Source organism: Stylophora pistillata, chromosome 14, assembly GCF_964205215.1.
Source record: "Stylophora pistillata chromosome 14, jaStyPist1.2, whole genome shotgun sequence".
Lineage (NCBI taxonomy): Eukaryota > Metazoa > Cnidaria > Anthozoa > Scleractinia > Pocilloporidae > Stylophora > Stylophora pistillata.
The window spans coordinates 5611615-5629178 of NC_142532.1; the positions used below are offsets into that span (position 1 = coordinate 5611615).

At 39.4% G+C, this 17564-nt stretch overlaps 1 protein-coding gene across 1 annotated transcript in view; it reads left to right on the forward strand.

Annotated features, from left to right (window-relative positions):
- Positions 1–191: 191 nt before the first annotated feature.
- Positions 192–17564, forward strand: part of LOC111339527 (bifunctional glutamate/proline--tRNA ligase) — a 31991-nt gene continuing 14618 nt past the window's right edge. The window contains exons 1-18 of the mRNA XM_022946203.2: positions 192–374; positions 2408–2492; positions 4349–4448; positions 5760–5913; positions 6642–6790; positions 7672–7760; positions 8682–8808; positions 10071–10263; positions 11089–11260; positions 12176–12300; positions 13129–13237; positions 13440–13524; positions 14148–14207; positions 14356–14466; positions 15161–15297; positions 15805–15859; positions 16243–16395; positions 17238–17350. Of these exons, the coding sequence (XP_022801938.2) occupies positions 221–374; positions 2408–2492; positions 4349–4448; positions 5760–5913; positions 6642–6790; positions 7672–7760; positions 8682–8808; positions 10071–10263; positions 11089–11260; positions 12176–12300; positions 13129–13237; positions 13440–13524; positions 14148–14207; positions 14356–14466; positions 15161–15297; positions 15805–15859; positions 16243–16395; positions 17238–17350 (2171 nt within the window). The 5' untranslated portion in view covers positions 192–220. The remainder of the gene's footprint in view (positions 375–2407; positions 2493–4348; positions 4449–5759; positions 5914–6641; positions 6791–7671; positions 7761–8681; positions 8809–10070; positions 10264–11088; positions 11261–12175; positions 12301–13128; positions 13238–13439; positions 13525–14147; positions 14208–14355; positions 14467–15160; positions 15298–15804; positions 15860–16242; positions 16396–17237; positions 17351–17564) is intronic.

Below are 17564 nucleotides of genomic sequence, written 5' to 3' on the forward strand. Positions count from 1 at the left end.
AACGATCGTGCGCTTCTCAACGTTAACTCACCCACATGAGACGCCTTCACTGCAGGTTATGTCGCGACGTGATCACGGTTTGCATGCATGTTCGGGCATGCAACTGGTGATGCAAGAGGAATGCAATGATGAATGTAACATGACGATGGAGTGATACCGCTGTTCACTAACATATACGGCGCGTCTTTGACTTAACCCCGGCTCACTCGCTCATGTGCCCATGAGGATAGGTAGGATTAAACTGAGAGCAGGTTACTTTTGTTCTGTCTGGTCGCAGAGATTCTTGTTCAGATCCTTTGTTCCATCTTCGCAATTTTGTAGTGCCGTTATGAAGACGCTTACAGTGACTGTATCTTCTTCCCAGCCACCCCCAGGTAAGTGGTTTTATGCACAGAACCTTCGATCGAATGTATCTGTTGTTCATTTCTTCAAAGATCCTGGGAATCCTAGGAAAATTAAATTTGAAATGATCGATTTCTCTGATCTTTGGAAAAGCGATCGTAAAAATATCTTAAACGCCTTAACTTGTTTCGCTGGTTTGAAGAGAAGTTTACGTTTTGTTACAAACTTTCTTTGATTTTTTCATAGAACTCTCGAGATCGATCGATTCATAATGAATGTAGGAAATATATCCTACGGGTCGAGACATGTACAAGGAAACAACGTAAAGATATGTTGAATTCAAGTTTTTTTTTTTTTTCTTCCGCGAACAGTGATTTACCATTATTTTGACTTTCCTTAAAACTCTCGGTGGCGTTATTAGATCGACAAAAAAATGTAGTCCTCGCCTAAGAATTATCATGAGTTATTACTTGCTTCATAAAATTGTACATAGTTTGAAATGATAAGTAGTTTTAAGTTAATACATTTTTCGGAGAAAACTCGCAACTCCGCACTCTAAAAAAAAAAATAATATTCTTGTCTCAAGGAAGGGGGCACTGATTTCAATATCACCAACAGTGACATTCCATTGGTTAAAATCAATATCATTATTTACACATATATTGCATCACCTCATCAGCGCAATACTTACGGCTCCCTCCCTTCCCTTCCCAAAAATATAAAAAATCCAAAAACAAGTGAATTCTATTAGAACATAAATAGGGTGAAAGACAATGAATATGTACAAGTTTTCTTTTCTCTGGCTGTCATATTTTGTGTTCATTTAGGCACTTGGTTTAAACATGTAACTCTTTCACCCTTACAACTGATTAGCATGTTTTATCTCCTTGTCAAGAGGATACTCGATCCAACAAATAGGTGGTGAGAATTGATATATCTACAGGGTTTTCCTTTTCGGCCGGCGACCGGCGATTTTCGCCGCCTGCGAACGGCTCCGTCGCCGGCGACTAAAAGAGTCCTTGCTGTTATATAATTTAAAATATTTGAGATAAATAATAAACACTTTGTATGTTGTCTGACAATGACGTATAAGAAACGGAAATCGATAAAAAGTACATATTTCAGCAAAAAACGAAGTAGAATTTTTGCGCGTGTACTGGTACGTGACATTCAGTACAAGTTTGCGCGGTCAAGTCATGTATCACTGGCATCCCTTCAAGCTTAAAGATACGTAAATTATTCAATTTTTGCATTTCAATAAATTACTATTTGAAAGGTCGATTATCTTCTTGATTTATCCGCTTTTAACTGTTTTAGTTAAAACAGATATACTTTAACTGGGAACTACTTATTCTCACTAAGCCAAAGCATCACAAATATTATCTTGGGCCAAGTCCGAAGTAAAGTAAGTCTCAGGCGATCGTGTGGGATGCAATTAATTGCGAAATATTTTCTGTGATGTTCGTATTTTTGTTTACCTTTGATTTCTGTGTCAATATATCTTTATGTGAAATTCTTCCAGATCGATTCGAGTGTTGTTTTACATTAATATTTATAAGCAATGTGCCCGGTATTGCCAATCAACGTGCTAGAAAAGGGCTGCATTTTATCAAATACATTGTCATTTCTTGTGTTGTTAAGCCTGTTCATTTCCTTAATTTAAGCACCCAAAATGCACCAGATTGCATCTCAGAGCGCTCAAATGTTTAAAATTTCCCGGGGGGGGGGGGGGCATGCCCCCGGACCCCCCTAGCTGTTCGCGCCTTCGCCACTCAGGCTGGGCGCTACTCACCCAAATTGTCTCCGCCTGCTTCCCTTTCATCCGACTTCAACTTTCTTTGAAAAGGAAAACCCTGTATCTATCAGCTTAAAAGTATAATCCTGATATAACACCAAATTCCTTTGAATAATCTATGAGGAAATGTATAGAAACTGGTTGAGAGGATAGCTTAGTATCATATCTTGGGTAATAAAGGGTTGGTTCAGTGTTCTTTTCACACTCTTACTTATCACATGATTGTATAAAACTGATTTTTGAGAACTTTTTGTATCTTTCCTTTCATAGTAACACTTCTTACTGTTGAACACCTCAAGGACAAATGTCCTGTGACAGTAGAGTGGGGTGAAAATACTTCTCTCAGGATCTCTAAGTAAGTTGTTAAGATAAACACAGGTTTCAATAAAAAAAAAAAATTGGTATATTCAGTGGTTTTGTTAGAATAGCAGGGGTGTATAATTCTGAGGATCTGGGGGGACTTCCTCTTCCGAGCAAGGGCTGAACTTCTGGAGAAATTTCAACGGCTTAGACTCTTCCTGTTGCATTTTTGTGTACTTTGAGGTCTATTTAAATTTTTGTTTTCTTTGTTGTTCCTAAAAGTCAACCAAATAAAAGAGAATTTCAAGGTTTCTATGAGAAGTTCAGTGACTTTTGTGTGAAGGCTGCCTGTGGGTAGCTGCATCTAGCTCATTGCAAGTGTGTAGATCAGTAACTGCTCTGGGACTGCTATTGCAACCTCTAGATATATATTCATGTAACTTGAATTATTTATGTGCCTATCAATTCATGGCTTCAATCTCCCCAAACCATGAGCATTTTACTGACATCCTTGTCTGGGAATGGGATTCTTTAGGGTGAGGACTTTCAGCCAGAACTGTCAAGTCTTTTCAATGAAATAAACATGTTATGCAGGTGTTAAAAGGAGCAGAAAAATTCTACAAGAAAGTCATGGTTCAAACTGTGCCTTTCAGAAAAAAATTGACAATCAGTTCCAGCACTTGGGTGGGGCATTTGAACACAATTTTGGGCCCAGGGGTCGGGAGAAGGCAGAATTTGTACAAACTAATCTTCAAAAGTTCCAAATGTCTGGGTTGGATGTTCAAGCTTCAAAATTGCAGGGATTTCATTAGAAGCCATCAACCGGTGATTTCCAGTTGGCTACTCTCCACAATGGAGCCAGCTACTATAGCCATTCCACCTGCAAGTTTTGGGTGTTTTTTGGAAAACATTCAAATATATTTTAAAGACAGTCATTAATAAAGGTGTTTGTTTGTTAATATTTTGTCTCCTTTTTGGTTGTTGGGTGATTTTTGTAATATGTTCTAACAATTCAATCAACAACACAATAGTCCATTTTACATTCGCTCCGACGAAGGGCTAACGCTCGAAACGTCAGCTTTTGTAATTGTTACGGGGGCCAATTTACCATTTCAACTTTGTTGATATATCCAAATTAGTCCATTTTACAGTTGTGTGCTTGGTTGCCAAGCCTTTGAATGGGAGGGAGGCTAGGGTTGACCTTGTTATGATACAAACCTTGCTGCCGTTCAAATGTAAATCCCTTTGTTATCATGCTAAGTAGATACAGGTCTCTATCACAACAAGGTCACCTTCAGCCTCACTCTGAATCAAAGGCTTGGCAACTAAGTACACAACTGTAAAATGGCCTATTGGTTCACTGTGCACCTCGTTGAATGGACAGAAGAGAAAGACTGGTGAAAAATCTGCCTCAACTACTGCTGAACTGTCTCCCACATACTTATGTCCTAATATATGCCTACTTCAGTCTGAAATTAATAAAATCCCTAAAATTGATCCATACATTGCATGTTATCATGGAGTGAGTAGGAAGAGTATGGTGGCAGGGCTGTTTCATAAAGGGGTAGTTCTAAACACTTTCAAGCTCTATTGAGAAGAAATTATTTGGATATATCAACAAAGTTGAAATGGTAAATTGGCCACGGTAACGATTACAAAAGCTGACGTTTTGAGCGTTAGCCCTTTGTGTTTTGCTCCGATGAAGGGCTAACGCTCGAAATGTCAGCTTTTGTAATCGTTACGGTGGCCAATTTACCATTTCAACTTTGTTGATATATCCAAATTATTTCGTTACTCCCACTGACGCAGCCCCAAACAGTTTCTTTCGAAACTATCAGCCTTTATTCTATTGAGAAGAAGGCAGAAATTTTTGATGTGAGAAAATTAATCTAACTATACTTTATTTCACAGTGACCTTATACTGAGCAGTGATCATACAATTGCAAGATATTTGGCTCGCACGTATCCTGCCCTGGGTCTGTATGGAAAAGATGCACTTCAAGCATCAGAGGTAAGACTTGATAACCAATTATTACCTATTATCATGGTCTGAAATAAAGACCTGCTGGTCATCTATAAAACTGATGATTTACCACTGGGGCCAGAGTTTTGATCATAGTAACCAGGAGGAGATCATATATGCTATAAATAAACCAATGATTTAAAGAAATAAAACTTCTGTCTTTCTCCCTTTTTTCTTCTTTCTTATTTTTGGGTTTATACCCTAACAATTGATTGTTTATGTGTAACACATTTGAGCAAAGGCATACCCTGAACACCATATGTCCTTGAATAAGCACATGACTTACGTGCTATTCAAAATTGTTGTTAGAAAGAGACACTTAATTTAGGGGGGGGCCCTTTTTAAGAAACTACTAACCTGCACTGATTCTGCCAAAGTCAAGGCTGTAAAAGGCTATAAAAAGTGGCAATTGAAATAGTTTTTCCTTGTATCCCTACTATTTAAGAAAGTGAGGGGGGGGGGGGGCATGTGTTTGACATTATGGCCCAGTGGGTGGGCACTTATTTTGGGAGAGTGCTTACATCATCATCATCATCATCTTTATTTAAACACGGTAAAATACATCAGGCATTAACAATTTATTATAGAAGCTACAACTAACTACAAAAAACTGTGTATACTATGTATACTATGTATAAACTATGTATATTAGTCTAATTTAAAATATTTAAAATATTACTTAACTATTACAGAAGGTAAATTAAAGCCTGTTTCACATGAATGCCATGTTGGAATTAATTAACAATCGTCGGAAATTAGTCAGAGATGTTGCTTGCCTAGCAACTGAGGGAAGGCTGTTCCAGAGGACTGCACCACTATAGCCAAAGCTATTTTTATAATAGTTAGTACATGGCAAGGGAATAGCAAGCTTATTATTTTTCAGAATCGCACAAATTGTAAGAAGTAATCGCATCACTCCTCTGAATGAATTTCAAGGACAAATAACTGGGTGTGAGGCCATTTAAGGACTTATAGACCATCTCAGCCTTAAGTTTTTGACGTTGAGTTTCTAAACTGTCTCAGCCTAACAGCTGCACGGGTGCTTATTCAAGGAAATATTACACTTTCATCTTTTACCTTCAGGGAAAATTTCTTAAATCAGAGTTTTGGTAATGAGTTAATTGCTTCACCTGACTATTGATTCAGGAACTAAATGTTAACCACAACTTGTGCCCACGTGAAGAGAAAAAAAAATGTTTGCTTTGACCCTGTTTATGATTTTAAATTTAGGTAAATGCAAGCTTACATGTAGTAGAGAATTCAAACAATGACTTATCACTGAAATCAATTCATCTTTAGGTTGATCATTGGCTGGAATTTAGTGTATGTATGGAGAACCAGAAGGCCAACAGTAAGGCTCTGGAGTCCTTAAACAAGAGCCTTGCACCAGTTGCATTCCTTGTTGGACACTCTGCGACACTAGCTGACTTTGCTGTGTGGGGTGCATTAAAAGGTGTGTAAGTTCTTAGTACTTTTTATTTCAGAATCCTTTTTTCTTTTTTTTTTTTTAAAGGGCAGAATTAAAAACTGCCTCTAAATTTTTCATTTAGAATAATGTTGAGATTCAGTAAGGGCATTGTGTGTATAGGTGTTGGCACAGTGGAAGGAGTCTGGAAAGCACATACTTGATCAAAAATGGCAGAGAGACTGGTATATAATGATGGATCAATTTGGGAATGATGGCTTAATTCTGTTTCTGGGAATCACAAGAACATTGACTTTTAATACAGTTTCACAAATTCACCATACAGTCAGCAGTGTCACTTTGATTTTTCTCATCTTCTCTTCTCTATGCCCTATGTTCCCATCCCCCAGTCTTCCTCCTCACTTACATTTATTATCCCTCTTGCCTGCTCCTTTCTCTTCTTCACTCCTCTCTGAACCCTTCTACACTGTGTACTTCTCCACTCTCCATACCTTCCTACTGCCCCTCCTTCTCCCTTTTCTTCTTTATTACCCGGCCCTCTCTCCGCTACATAGTATCTGCCCCCATTTTCCCCTCCCTTACCCAGGCCCCCACCTTTACTACCTCCCTTATTTCTCTCACATTTCCCTTTCTCTTGTCTTCTTTTCCCCTTTGATGATTTTTTGGAACACTGACTGAGATAACTGTGATCCAAGCCTGCTTATGTAAATATATTGTACTTTACTTTATCACTCAAACTTTTCATGCCTTTTCAGTGAAAGGCAAAGTTGAAACCCTGATCCAGCCGGGTTGCCATTTTGAACATATTGCCCGATGGCTGACATTCTGCAGCGCCCAGCCACCATTCTGCAATGTTGCAGATAAACTACCAAGTCAGACTCATAGCGATCCTTCTCAGTTGGGTGTAAGTGTTTTCATATTGTGTAAACTTGCACACTATTGATGATAATGAGACACACCTCTCAGTGAAATATAAGCTTCTCTACTCAAAAAAAAAAAAGAATCTTTTTAGTGCACCCCTGCCCTTCATACACTCTGACAAAGGGCTTACAGTCAAAATGTCAGCTTCGAAACTCTTTACAATGGCCAATTTACAGGCTGGCTCAGTTCAGCTTCAAGTTTGTTTGTATGGGGGCCACTTAATTAGGATGTATATGTAATTAGTATAACAAAATGTATTTACAAAATATGAAATACAAAAGGAGTTCAGAAACAAATTAAAAATTGCAGTTAACACATGAAATATACAATATACAACCGCCTCCCGGTTAGCTGAATGTATAGAGCGCTGGACTGTTGTGCGGGAGGTCGAGGGTTCAAGCCCCGGCCGGACCAACACTCAGGGTCTTAAAATAATTGAGAAGAATTTGCTGCCTTCTATAACATCAAGAAATGGTTAGATATTCTAGTCTTCTCGGATAGGGACGAATAAATGGAGGTCCCGTCTCCTGCAGGGTTGGGGTAGGAGACGTTATATTCCCACACACGAGATTAGTGTGTGGTGGATGTCTTCCCCTGGGGTGGGATGGGTGGGTTTATTGGGCCCGCAATAATCGGCGCAAGCTGTTGCGGTGTCCCTGCTGGTTGGCGAAGCTAAATAAAATAAAATGAAATACACGGTACATTACAAGGTACATTATATCAGTTACATGAGGAAAGTTTGAGAAGTTTTTGAAAATTAGGTAGTAAAGTTATGTTAAAAGCAAAATTACATAAACATTCTAGTTGAGTTTTGTTTGAACCTTGGCTTTCACTTATAGTTTGTTTTTGTTACCCATATTTTAGACAAAAATGAAGTCAGAAGGCAAGTATGTCACTCTTCCTGGAGCTTCTCAGGGAAATGTTGTGACAAGATTTCCGCCTGAAGCCAGTGGGTAAGTTTTGAGTTATGTCCACTTGGTATGTTTCTTAGAGAATGTTTATTTACAAGTGAACTATTTTACTGCTTTTAGCCTGTTCTGGGCATTCAGCCAGTGAAACAAAGCGTGATAATAAATGGCCGAAAGAAGTGTGGGAGTGAAAAAAAGAGAGTTTGGTTCATATTGAGTGAGGTTGGGTAACATTCATTTGTTTGTTCCTTCTGTGACACAACCCAAACCTTCCACGCTATTTCGTTCTGCGACTGCTATCGCGCTGTTTATTCTCCCACATTGTTTGACTAACCGGTAGTGTGTATGTATTTTTGATGACTGTGAAAAACAGTGGTATTTATAGCAAAGGCCGCAAGGGCCAAGTAAATCACTGAGCTACATATACCACAGGCGTCCCAAGCTCGCGTCTCGAGGAAAAATGAAGGATTATTTCTTGAAAGCGTCACGCGCTGTTTGACGCGGTGTTAAGTTACGCGAGGAACCGTTAAGAACTTGAATGTCTTATAAAGAATAGTATGGACAACGAAATGTGGTCATTTACAACACTGAATATTCCGAATATAAACATCTTACACCTGAGATTGATAAAACTGACTCACTGCTTGTGTGTCGGTTGGGTTTTTTGGTGGTTTCCGCCGTTTTGGGCTTGCTTTGCTATCACTGTTTTTCCTGCTATCAAACGATGAAATGAACCGTATTTCTGGGCGAGAAATCAAAGTTTTAACCTCCAGAGTCAAGCACTTCTATCTATAAAGCACACTGGATTGAGTTTACAAACCAAGATTGTTCTGAAAACACGGTCGCTATAAATGTAGTATACACGTACAACTGCACCTTTCGATGTCATACGAAAATAGACTTCTAAACGTTTCCTCAGTCCTCAAAAAATTTGCATGATTATGTAAAATGCATATTTCGTTCCAGCTACCTTCATATAGGCCATGCTAAAGCTGCTTTGCTCAACCAGTATTACAAGAACATGTATGATGGCAAAATGATCATGAGGTTTGACGATACGAACCCTGCCAAGGAGAATGCTGACTTTGAGAAGGTCGGTATTAAGTACAGTGTTTAAGGACAGTGCGATATTTCCCTTTCTCATCCTTTAGTGGCCAGGAAAAATCAATTCTAGGGTCATGGGCGTGTAAACTTTTCTTAGCTCCGATCTTTTTTCGCTCCAACGAAGGGCTAACGCTCGAAACGTCAGCTTTTATAATTGTAACGGTGGCCAATTTACCATTTCAACTTTGTTGATATATTCAAATTATTTCGTTACCCCCACCGACGCAGCCCCAATCAGCTTCTTTAGAAACTATCATCCTTTAAACTTTTCTTAAATGGATAAGGATGACTACACAGTACGAGAATTTGGTGTTAGATCAAGACATCAACTTCTACCTGATAAGTTTGAGTATTCTCGTTACCTGTTTGCTGCATAAGTTCCATGTTAATTACCTCTGGGAGTTAAAGAGTTGACTTCATGAAGCATATGAAAATGGCACGTTTCAATTATTAGGGACCTCAAACACGAAGGCGCGCTATAAAACGAGCCTTAGGTCCCACCGGACCATTTATCAATCAACCGTCGTGTGATGTAGAACTCTTAGAGTCAAGTCAGCTTGAGCTACAGCTACTCCAAAGTAGAGAACAGCAGGCGCATTCCTCAAAATTGTTTTATGTCTTCATCACAATAGAAGAATTTTTGAGATTTGTATTTCCTTTCTCCAATGGAAACTGTCTTTATTTGTGGCGGTAAATTTGAGATCGAAGTAGCTTGTTCGCACGTTACCTCATTGCCACCATGCTGGTGGAAGTAAACAATAGATATCTCATTAGCTCCTTTTGTTCGTCTACCAGCATTGAAATTTGACCCGCGCACGTCAACGGTGAGTGACAAATGAGCCTAGGTTTTCCCAGGGAAGGCTTCCTTATATAGCGCGCCTTCGTGTTTAAGCAAACTGCAACGGCGACAGCAACGAGGACGCGGAAAAACAAAAGATCTAATTGGCAGAACAATAGCTCAGCACGTGCGTTTTCAAACTTTGTACATTTCTTAGCCGTGCTTTGAGAAACAACAACGTGAAATCACCAAAATTTGTGTTGTCTGTGAACGGAAACCGCGACGACAAATTAGCACTGCTTTCATACGTTGTGCTTAAATTGAGGTGTGGCGTTGTAAAAGACGGTAAACACATGCAGCCATTTTCGAAGTTATAACTAAAAATAGAAATTCATTTTCTAATCGGCGTTTTCCTTGGCGCTGCCGTCCTGACTGCTTAAGGTCCCTCTTAAATATATTTTGTTTTTGGTTAGGTCATCCTGGAAGATCTCAAAATGTTGAAGGTCAAGCCAGACATGTTCACGCACACTTCAGACCACTTTGACACAATCATGGCGTTTGCTGAGAAAATGATCAAGGAAGGAAAAGCTTACGCGGATGACACTCCTGCAGACAGAATGAAGGAAGAGAGGGAACAACGCATCAAGTCTGCCAACAGGGACAACTGTGAGTTTTGGGTTATTAAATGGAAAAATATTGTCACGCAGCAATATTAGGCCGCGACGGCAAAAAGAATGTGACTAAACAAAACATCCAATGGACAGAACAATAGCGTGCGTTTTGAAACTTTATGCATTTCATAGCCGTCCTCTGCAAAACAACAGGGAACTTAAGCAGTCACGATGGCAACGCCACGGAAGACGTCGATTAAAAAATGTGTTTCTACTTTTAGTTAGAATTTCGAAAATGGCCACATGTGTTTACTGTCTCATAGGGCGCCAGACCTCGAACTCAACATAACGCATAAAAGTAGCGTTGTGTTCCAAATGTAAATTAAAATAATTTGCCGCCGCGGTTTCGGTTCGCAGACGACGCAAATTTTGGGGATTTCACGTTGCTGTTTTGCAAAGGACGGCTAAGAAATGTACAAAGTTTTAAAATGCACGTGCTGGGCTATTGTTCTGCCAATTAGATCTATTGCTTTTCCACGTTCTCGTTGCCGTCGCCGTCGTAGTTTGCTTAAATTCCCTAACAAAGTGGAATCCCGACGGCAAATTATTTAAGATTCTATTCGGAACCTTACGCTATTAAAATACGTTATGCTGAAATTGAGGTTTGGAGCCGTAAGAGATTGCAAACGCGTGCAGCAATTCGTGAAATACTAATTAAAAATATAAATTCATTTTTTCATCGACGTCTTCCTCGGTGTTTCCGTCTTGACTGATCTGTAGGAGCGCGCTCTAACACCAATCCTTATCGCTTTCTGTCCATATCTTAACCTTAACTTTTATTTGATGTACTTACTTTTTCACTTCACAATTGCTTCCCCAGCGGTAGAGAAGAACCTCGAAGTTTGGGAAGAGATGAAGAAAGGCACACAATATGGCCAGAGATTTGCTCTGAGAGCTAAGCTTGATTACCAGTCTGAAAATGGCTGCATGAGAGATCCAACAATGTATCGTTGTAAACCGGAGGAACATGTACGAACTGGAACAAAATACAAGTATGACTGACTTTTTTTCGTTTCCAGAATTTTTCCCCACGCTATCAGTACAATATCAACTAGACAAGTGGTGAGGATAAAGACAGTTATTATATGGCTGTGTCTCACAAGGACTGGGAACTACCGAATTCACGAATTTGATTGGCTGAAATCAATATTGAAAGCGGTCTAGATTTTCCCATCTAGACCGGCATCTGGACCGGTCTAGAAAAAACAGGTTCAAAGAATATAAAAAATTGGCATATAAGACACAGCCATATAATAAACATCGTATTAACCGAGCTAGGTCGGTCTGTATGGGAGAATCTTCACCTCGGTCGCTGGTACAGACCGAACGCAGTGAGGTCTGTCAGTGGCGACCCCGGTCAAGATTCTCCCATACAGACCTCCCGCTCGGTTAATAAGAACTAAATATCAACAAGAAGGTTATTAATAGATCCAATACCAAATTCTCCAAACTAGCATCATAAGAATTGTATGGCAGGCAGAAGGGAGAATTACTCACGGGATCTTTTCAGTTAAAGGGCTAAAATAGCTACGTTTTGATACTTTCAGTCCTTGTTTGCGACGTTAAAAACCAACCCTTGATTTTAGGAAGGCTACCTATTGCAAGTATATTTCTTAGAAAGAAAAATTTTCAAAAGACAACAATAAACTAGGCGGCGATATAGGGCGCTAAGGATGAAGACGATTCAAACAAATTTTAAATTAAAAAAAAATGATTCGTAATTTTTTAAAATTGCTCTCTGATGGAACGTGTGTATTCAGAAAAGTAACAAAGACAGAACTAAAACAAATATTATAGTGAAGGGCGCTAAGGCCATTTGGACGCCCAGGCGAAAGTGCTTCGTGGAAAATAAGGAAATTCTTATATATAAAGGATTATTTCATTGTATTTTATTTCTTTTTCAACAGAGTATATCCCACATACGATTTCGCTTGCCCTATTGTGGACAGCATCGAGGGTGTAACTCATGCTCTGAGAACCACAGAGTATCATGACCGTGATCCACAGTACTATTGGTTTATTGAACAGTTGGGTAAGTATGGTTCTGTTGCAATTGCACTTTGTAAGTGCTCATAGTCAGTTGTTTATCCCATAGGAGCTTTCTTTGCTTGCTATACTGACTCCGTCCAGGAGTACAAATGAAGATAAGTCGGGGGTTTCAATAGAGAGATTTAGCATCGCGTTTACATGAAATGGCAAACGTCAGCTTGCTCTTTCACGTTTCACGTAAAATAGTGCGAATCTTAACTGCGTTAGCTTCGCGAGAGCCCGTGTCATGGTGGACTTGAAGGCACCCTTGTATGACTTACAGGGAATAGTTTTGGTGCACTTTTTCCCGCAATTAACTTCTACTCTGTGAGAGAAAAAAAGTGAAGAAAATCTTACGTACGAAACAGTGTACTTTCACGTTGAAACGGCAAAACTTAACCGGCAAGCATAAAAAATGGCGGGGAAAACTTGGTCACGTGGTTACTCTTGCCTTTCATGTAAACGTAAACGTGGTGCTATATCTCTCTAATAAATTTGTCCATGAGACGATGCCGATGGTGTTAAAGACGGTCATGTAGTAAGGCGAAACCCAAACACAAAAGCCTGCTCGCGGGCTCAACAGACGGTAGTCAGAGGTCTTACAGTTAGCAGTAGACTGTCGGTAAGATGACCGACTTTTATCGAAACCCCTGTTAGTAAATTATCAGGGAATGTTGACGAAAGGCAAGGCTAACGTGCGTTTTACTACAACCCGTTCGAGAAGATTAAAAAACGCCCCAGATGCGCGAGGATAAGGATATTGGCATAAACTTCTGAGGCGCTGCTAGTCAGTCCAATAAACAAAGGTTTTCTCACCGATTTTCTTTCACAGGCATCCGAAAGCCATATATTTATGAATTCAGCCGGCTCACACTGCAAAACACTGTCATGTCCAAGCGAAAGCTAACCTACCTTGTCGATCAAGGATATGTCGAGGGATGGTGAGTGTTACATGCAGTTTATTTCGCACCATTTACTGGTGTTGCGTTTGTTGTTGTTGTTGTTGTTGTTTTTGTTTTTGTCTATATTTTTTTACTTATTTATTATTTTTATTTGACCTCACTTTACAAGAAGGAATTTCTTCTTCACGGGGGCTAAGATTATGTAACTTGAAGTTCGTTTCTGATTTCATGACATTCTTAGGGAAGATCCAAGATTTCCCACAGTTCGTGGCGTGCTTAGACGAGGAATGACTGTAGAGGGTTTGAGGGAGTTTATCGTGTTACAGGTGAGATAAGGATTTTGCAAACAGATGAGTTAGGTTGTAAATAAGTTTTTGAGAAAGTTTTGGACATCACTTAAAATTGTAGAATTGCTGATATGAAGTGCAATTCATGAGAGACTGGTGAAAAAAGAAAAAAAAATGGTGTTGGATCGTTTGCAGTGTAACACCCGTTGCTCATAGAGGTAACAGTTTGCTGGTAAGAATTGACGCACGTGAAGTTGCATCGCATTAACCCTTAGAGTGAATCAAGCTTGAAGGTAATAAGAATATAGGACATGATCCGCTACTTAAGGAGCTCTTGACTGCCATACAAATTCTCTTGGTAAATACTATTGGAAACGTAGAGAGAACAGTTTGGAGAAATGCATAGTGATGTTGGTGTGTGAAGGGTTTAATCGACGCATACTGGCTTAGAACCCTGCACCACTACGCGCGATTAGAATGGGGTCTGCAAAATACTGTGAGGTTTTTTGGGGTACTAAAAATCCCAGAGATGATTGAATTACTTTCATATGAATTACTTAACCTTGTTACAGTCCTTATCTTTTGAAACAACGCAAGCAGTTGCTTTTGTCGAGCGCCTGATACTGTAACATCGACCAATTTTATATCCATTCTTATTTCAGGGTTCATCAAAGGCGAATGTTCACATGGAATGGGATAAGATTTGGGCTCTTAACAAAAAGGTTTGTTAAAAAAAAATTATTTTAATCCTTTAATATCTTGTTTTATACTCATTTATCTCTTCTCGACTTTGGAATTAAAAAGATTTTGTTTATTTCTTAGTAGGTTTTGATCGTAATAAAGATCATTCTTGTTTTCCCTCTCTCTTAGGTCATCGATCCCATAGCACCAAGGTACACAGCTCTTTCGAAGAGTGGTGTTGTACCTGTGTTTATCCCTGAAGCCAAAGAAGAGATGAAAGAATGCCCTTTACATCCTAAGGTACGCTATAATTATCCAAGGTATCTTTTCTTCTTATGAACGTTTCGAGATAAGGCTGTTCCATTGCGGTCTAACATCGGAACTTTTTTTCTGATTTTACCATTGCACTTCTAAATAATTATTCTAAATGGGTGTAAACGCAAATGCGCCTATTATGATTTTTTTTTTAATTGCCCACGACTACGTTCTAATGATTGCAGTTTTGTTTGACTGTAGTGTAATTGTTTTGGTGAGTTTCGAATGTAATCAGAGATTTTTGTATTTCTTTACTTCGCTCATATCAACGATTGGTCCGTGACATATTGCGCTTCCCCTCTAACCAGTCAGCTGCACATAAAAAACCAATAGCCCATTTCCGAATTGCCTTTAGCCTCTTTTTCAAAGCGAGTCCTGGTGCTCATCCTTCCGTATGGTAATAAGTTTTCATTCACATGCAAATTAAACTCATTTTCATACCTATGGTGGAGCACCAAGCCTCGTTTTGAAAAAGAGGCCAAACGTAATTCGGAAATGGCCTATTGTGGACTCGTCACCTGCGTTTTCCCGCTTTTTTGGCCGTATACTTGTTTTTCCTTTGAATTCTCATTGGCTGCTTGAGATATTCACTTGGTTCTGATTGGCTCTTGTAAATACTTTCAGTTGGTTTGGGTTTTACCAGATTCATACAAAGTGCGCCCTGCTTTTCATTCCACAGAATCCCAGCGTGGGCAGCAAGGAAGTATGGTACGGTCCAAAAGTGTTCATCGAAGGAGAGGATGCTGTCACGCTGTCTGAAGGTGAAATGGTCACGCTAATGAACTGGGGTAACGTCAAGATCACAAAGATTAACAAGTAAGTGATATCACGTTCAGGTTGTTTTGAAGCAATCAGTGTAGTTTTCTAACGAAGGGAACTCGTCCAGAAAAATTGTTTGCCTTATCCATGTACACACAAAAAAAAAAAAGAAAAATAGCTGTTAAAGGTAAAATAGCTGTCGTGGTTGGCCTTTTTCGGCGCGTGGTGAATTATAGGCAGTGGGACAGCGAAAACGAGCAACCGCGGAACTTCGTAAGTTTCTCCACTCTTGTTTAATTCAAAACACACCCAGAACCGCTACGTACAGTAGCCTTGAGGCACATGTTTCAGCAAGCGAACAATGAAACAATTTTCTTTTAAACCATTCACAATTCCCTTCACTATTTTTTCTCATCGAGACACCTACATTCTTCGTTAACATTTTCCTCTGTTTTAAACTTTCTGCAGTCAATAGCTGGCGTGTGAGGTTTTGAACGTTGGAAGCTCCTATTTTGAAGGCATAACTGAAATCATTCTCCAAAATGGTTTATTTCTTTTCCTCAGGAATCCTTCGGGAGGAGTGAAATCAATCGAAGCAGAACTTCACCTCGATAACAAGGTAAGGGAACTCACTTCATCAACCTAACAAAATATTTCTATTCAGCTCGATTCAACCCCGTACACACGAACATCGAAATGCATATTCTCAACACTGTTCTCTATACATGTCCTTTTACCGTGAAGGAGAATTTGTTAGAAGATCAAGAACCTCTTTAGTTGGTGACCATTTTCTTTATTCTGGAGAGTTTAGTGTATAATTCAGCGCTGATACTGCAAGGGAAATTCGATACAGAAGTCACTCTCAAGGGTTAAAAAGTTAAACATTTGTTATCGGGCCAATTTCGATAGTTTACACGGATATAATATCACATGGTTTTTTTTTTTCTTCTCATTTTTTTAAGTTATCTTTTTTAAACTTTCTTTATTTAATGTCTTTTCCAGGACTTTAAGAAGACAACCAAGCTGACTTGGATCGCAGAGTCAGCCAAAGCACCGCTGCTTCCTACGATCGCGGTCCAATTCGATGATGTCATCTCTAAGCCTATTCTCACGAAGAATGATGACTTCAAGAACTATATCAACAAAGATTCTAAGGTGAGAAACCTGATCATTCCTGAAGAATAACATAGTTTTCCGCAACAATTACCGGTTTCACATACAGCTGCAGCATAACGAATAGAATTACTGAAGCAACTGATGTCTGAACATAGAATCAAGAGGGGACCAGTCCTCTAATGACGTTCACACCAGTGCTCAGCCAACAAACGGATTGTCATTTTTAGCGCTTTTGCACGAGTTTTTCTTCGAGCAGTGCGAGCTGGTAAGAGGTCTGGTATGGGGTCTAACATTGTTTATTAGTAGTACCAGGCCCCCGACAAACCTCTCCCCAACTCATCTCAATTCTTCCCTAGAAGCGCATGTCCAACAGCGCTAATAACGGCCAGCTTGCAGGCTCGCCAGTGCTTCGTCAACTGACTCAGTTTAGAGTAAGAGATAGCCTTGCACCGCATACTAAACAGCACCACATGATAAGTGCTACTCAGTAGCTTTTATAGGAATGGTCACTCGCTCGGGTTTCTTCACCGACTCGATAGCCTTGTCTGCCGCCACAGTATGGTAAAGGACACCACCTGAAAAGAAAAAACAAACAAACAAACAAAGCAAAACAAAAGGGAAAAAAACAACTTCTCAATAGCTTTTCTGGTGAACGATAACCTGATTACGTTTTACCCACAGAATTGCAATACAAATATTTTTTTTTTGTTTATTTGTTTCAGCATGCATGCGCGAAACACTAACATCTGTATTAATAACACTAACCAGTGAAGAAACTCATACTTAAGCGGATTCGAATCACAGTTGGTACCCAGTTATTAATGCAAGTTTCGAGGGTAGCAGGTAAATCCTCCACAAACTCTTTTTATTTGTCTTTATAGCATGACACAGAAATGCTTGGCGATCCCGCAATGGCTTCATTAAAGAAAGGAGACATAATCCAACTCCAGCGGCGAGGGTACTTCATTTGTGACCAGCCTTACGAGCCACCAAGGTATTTGCTACACAAAAAATAATGAACATCACTTTGCTCTTCGTTTTTTACGAAATAATTAAGTAAAATTAATACTGTCACTGCTGCGGTTTCATTAGGGACCTTAAGCAGTCAGGAAGGCAACGCCAAGGAAGACTTCGAATAAAAAATTAATTTCTACTCTTAGTTAGAATTTTTAAAAATGGCTGCAGGAGCTTACTGTCTCATACGGCGC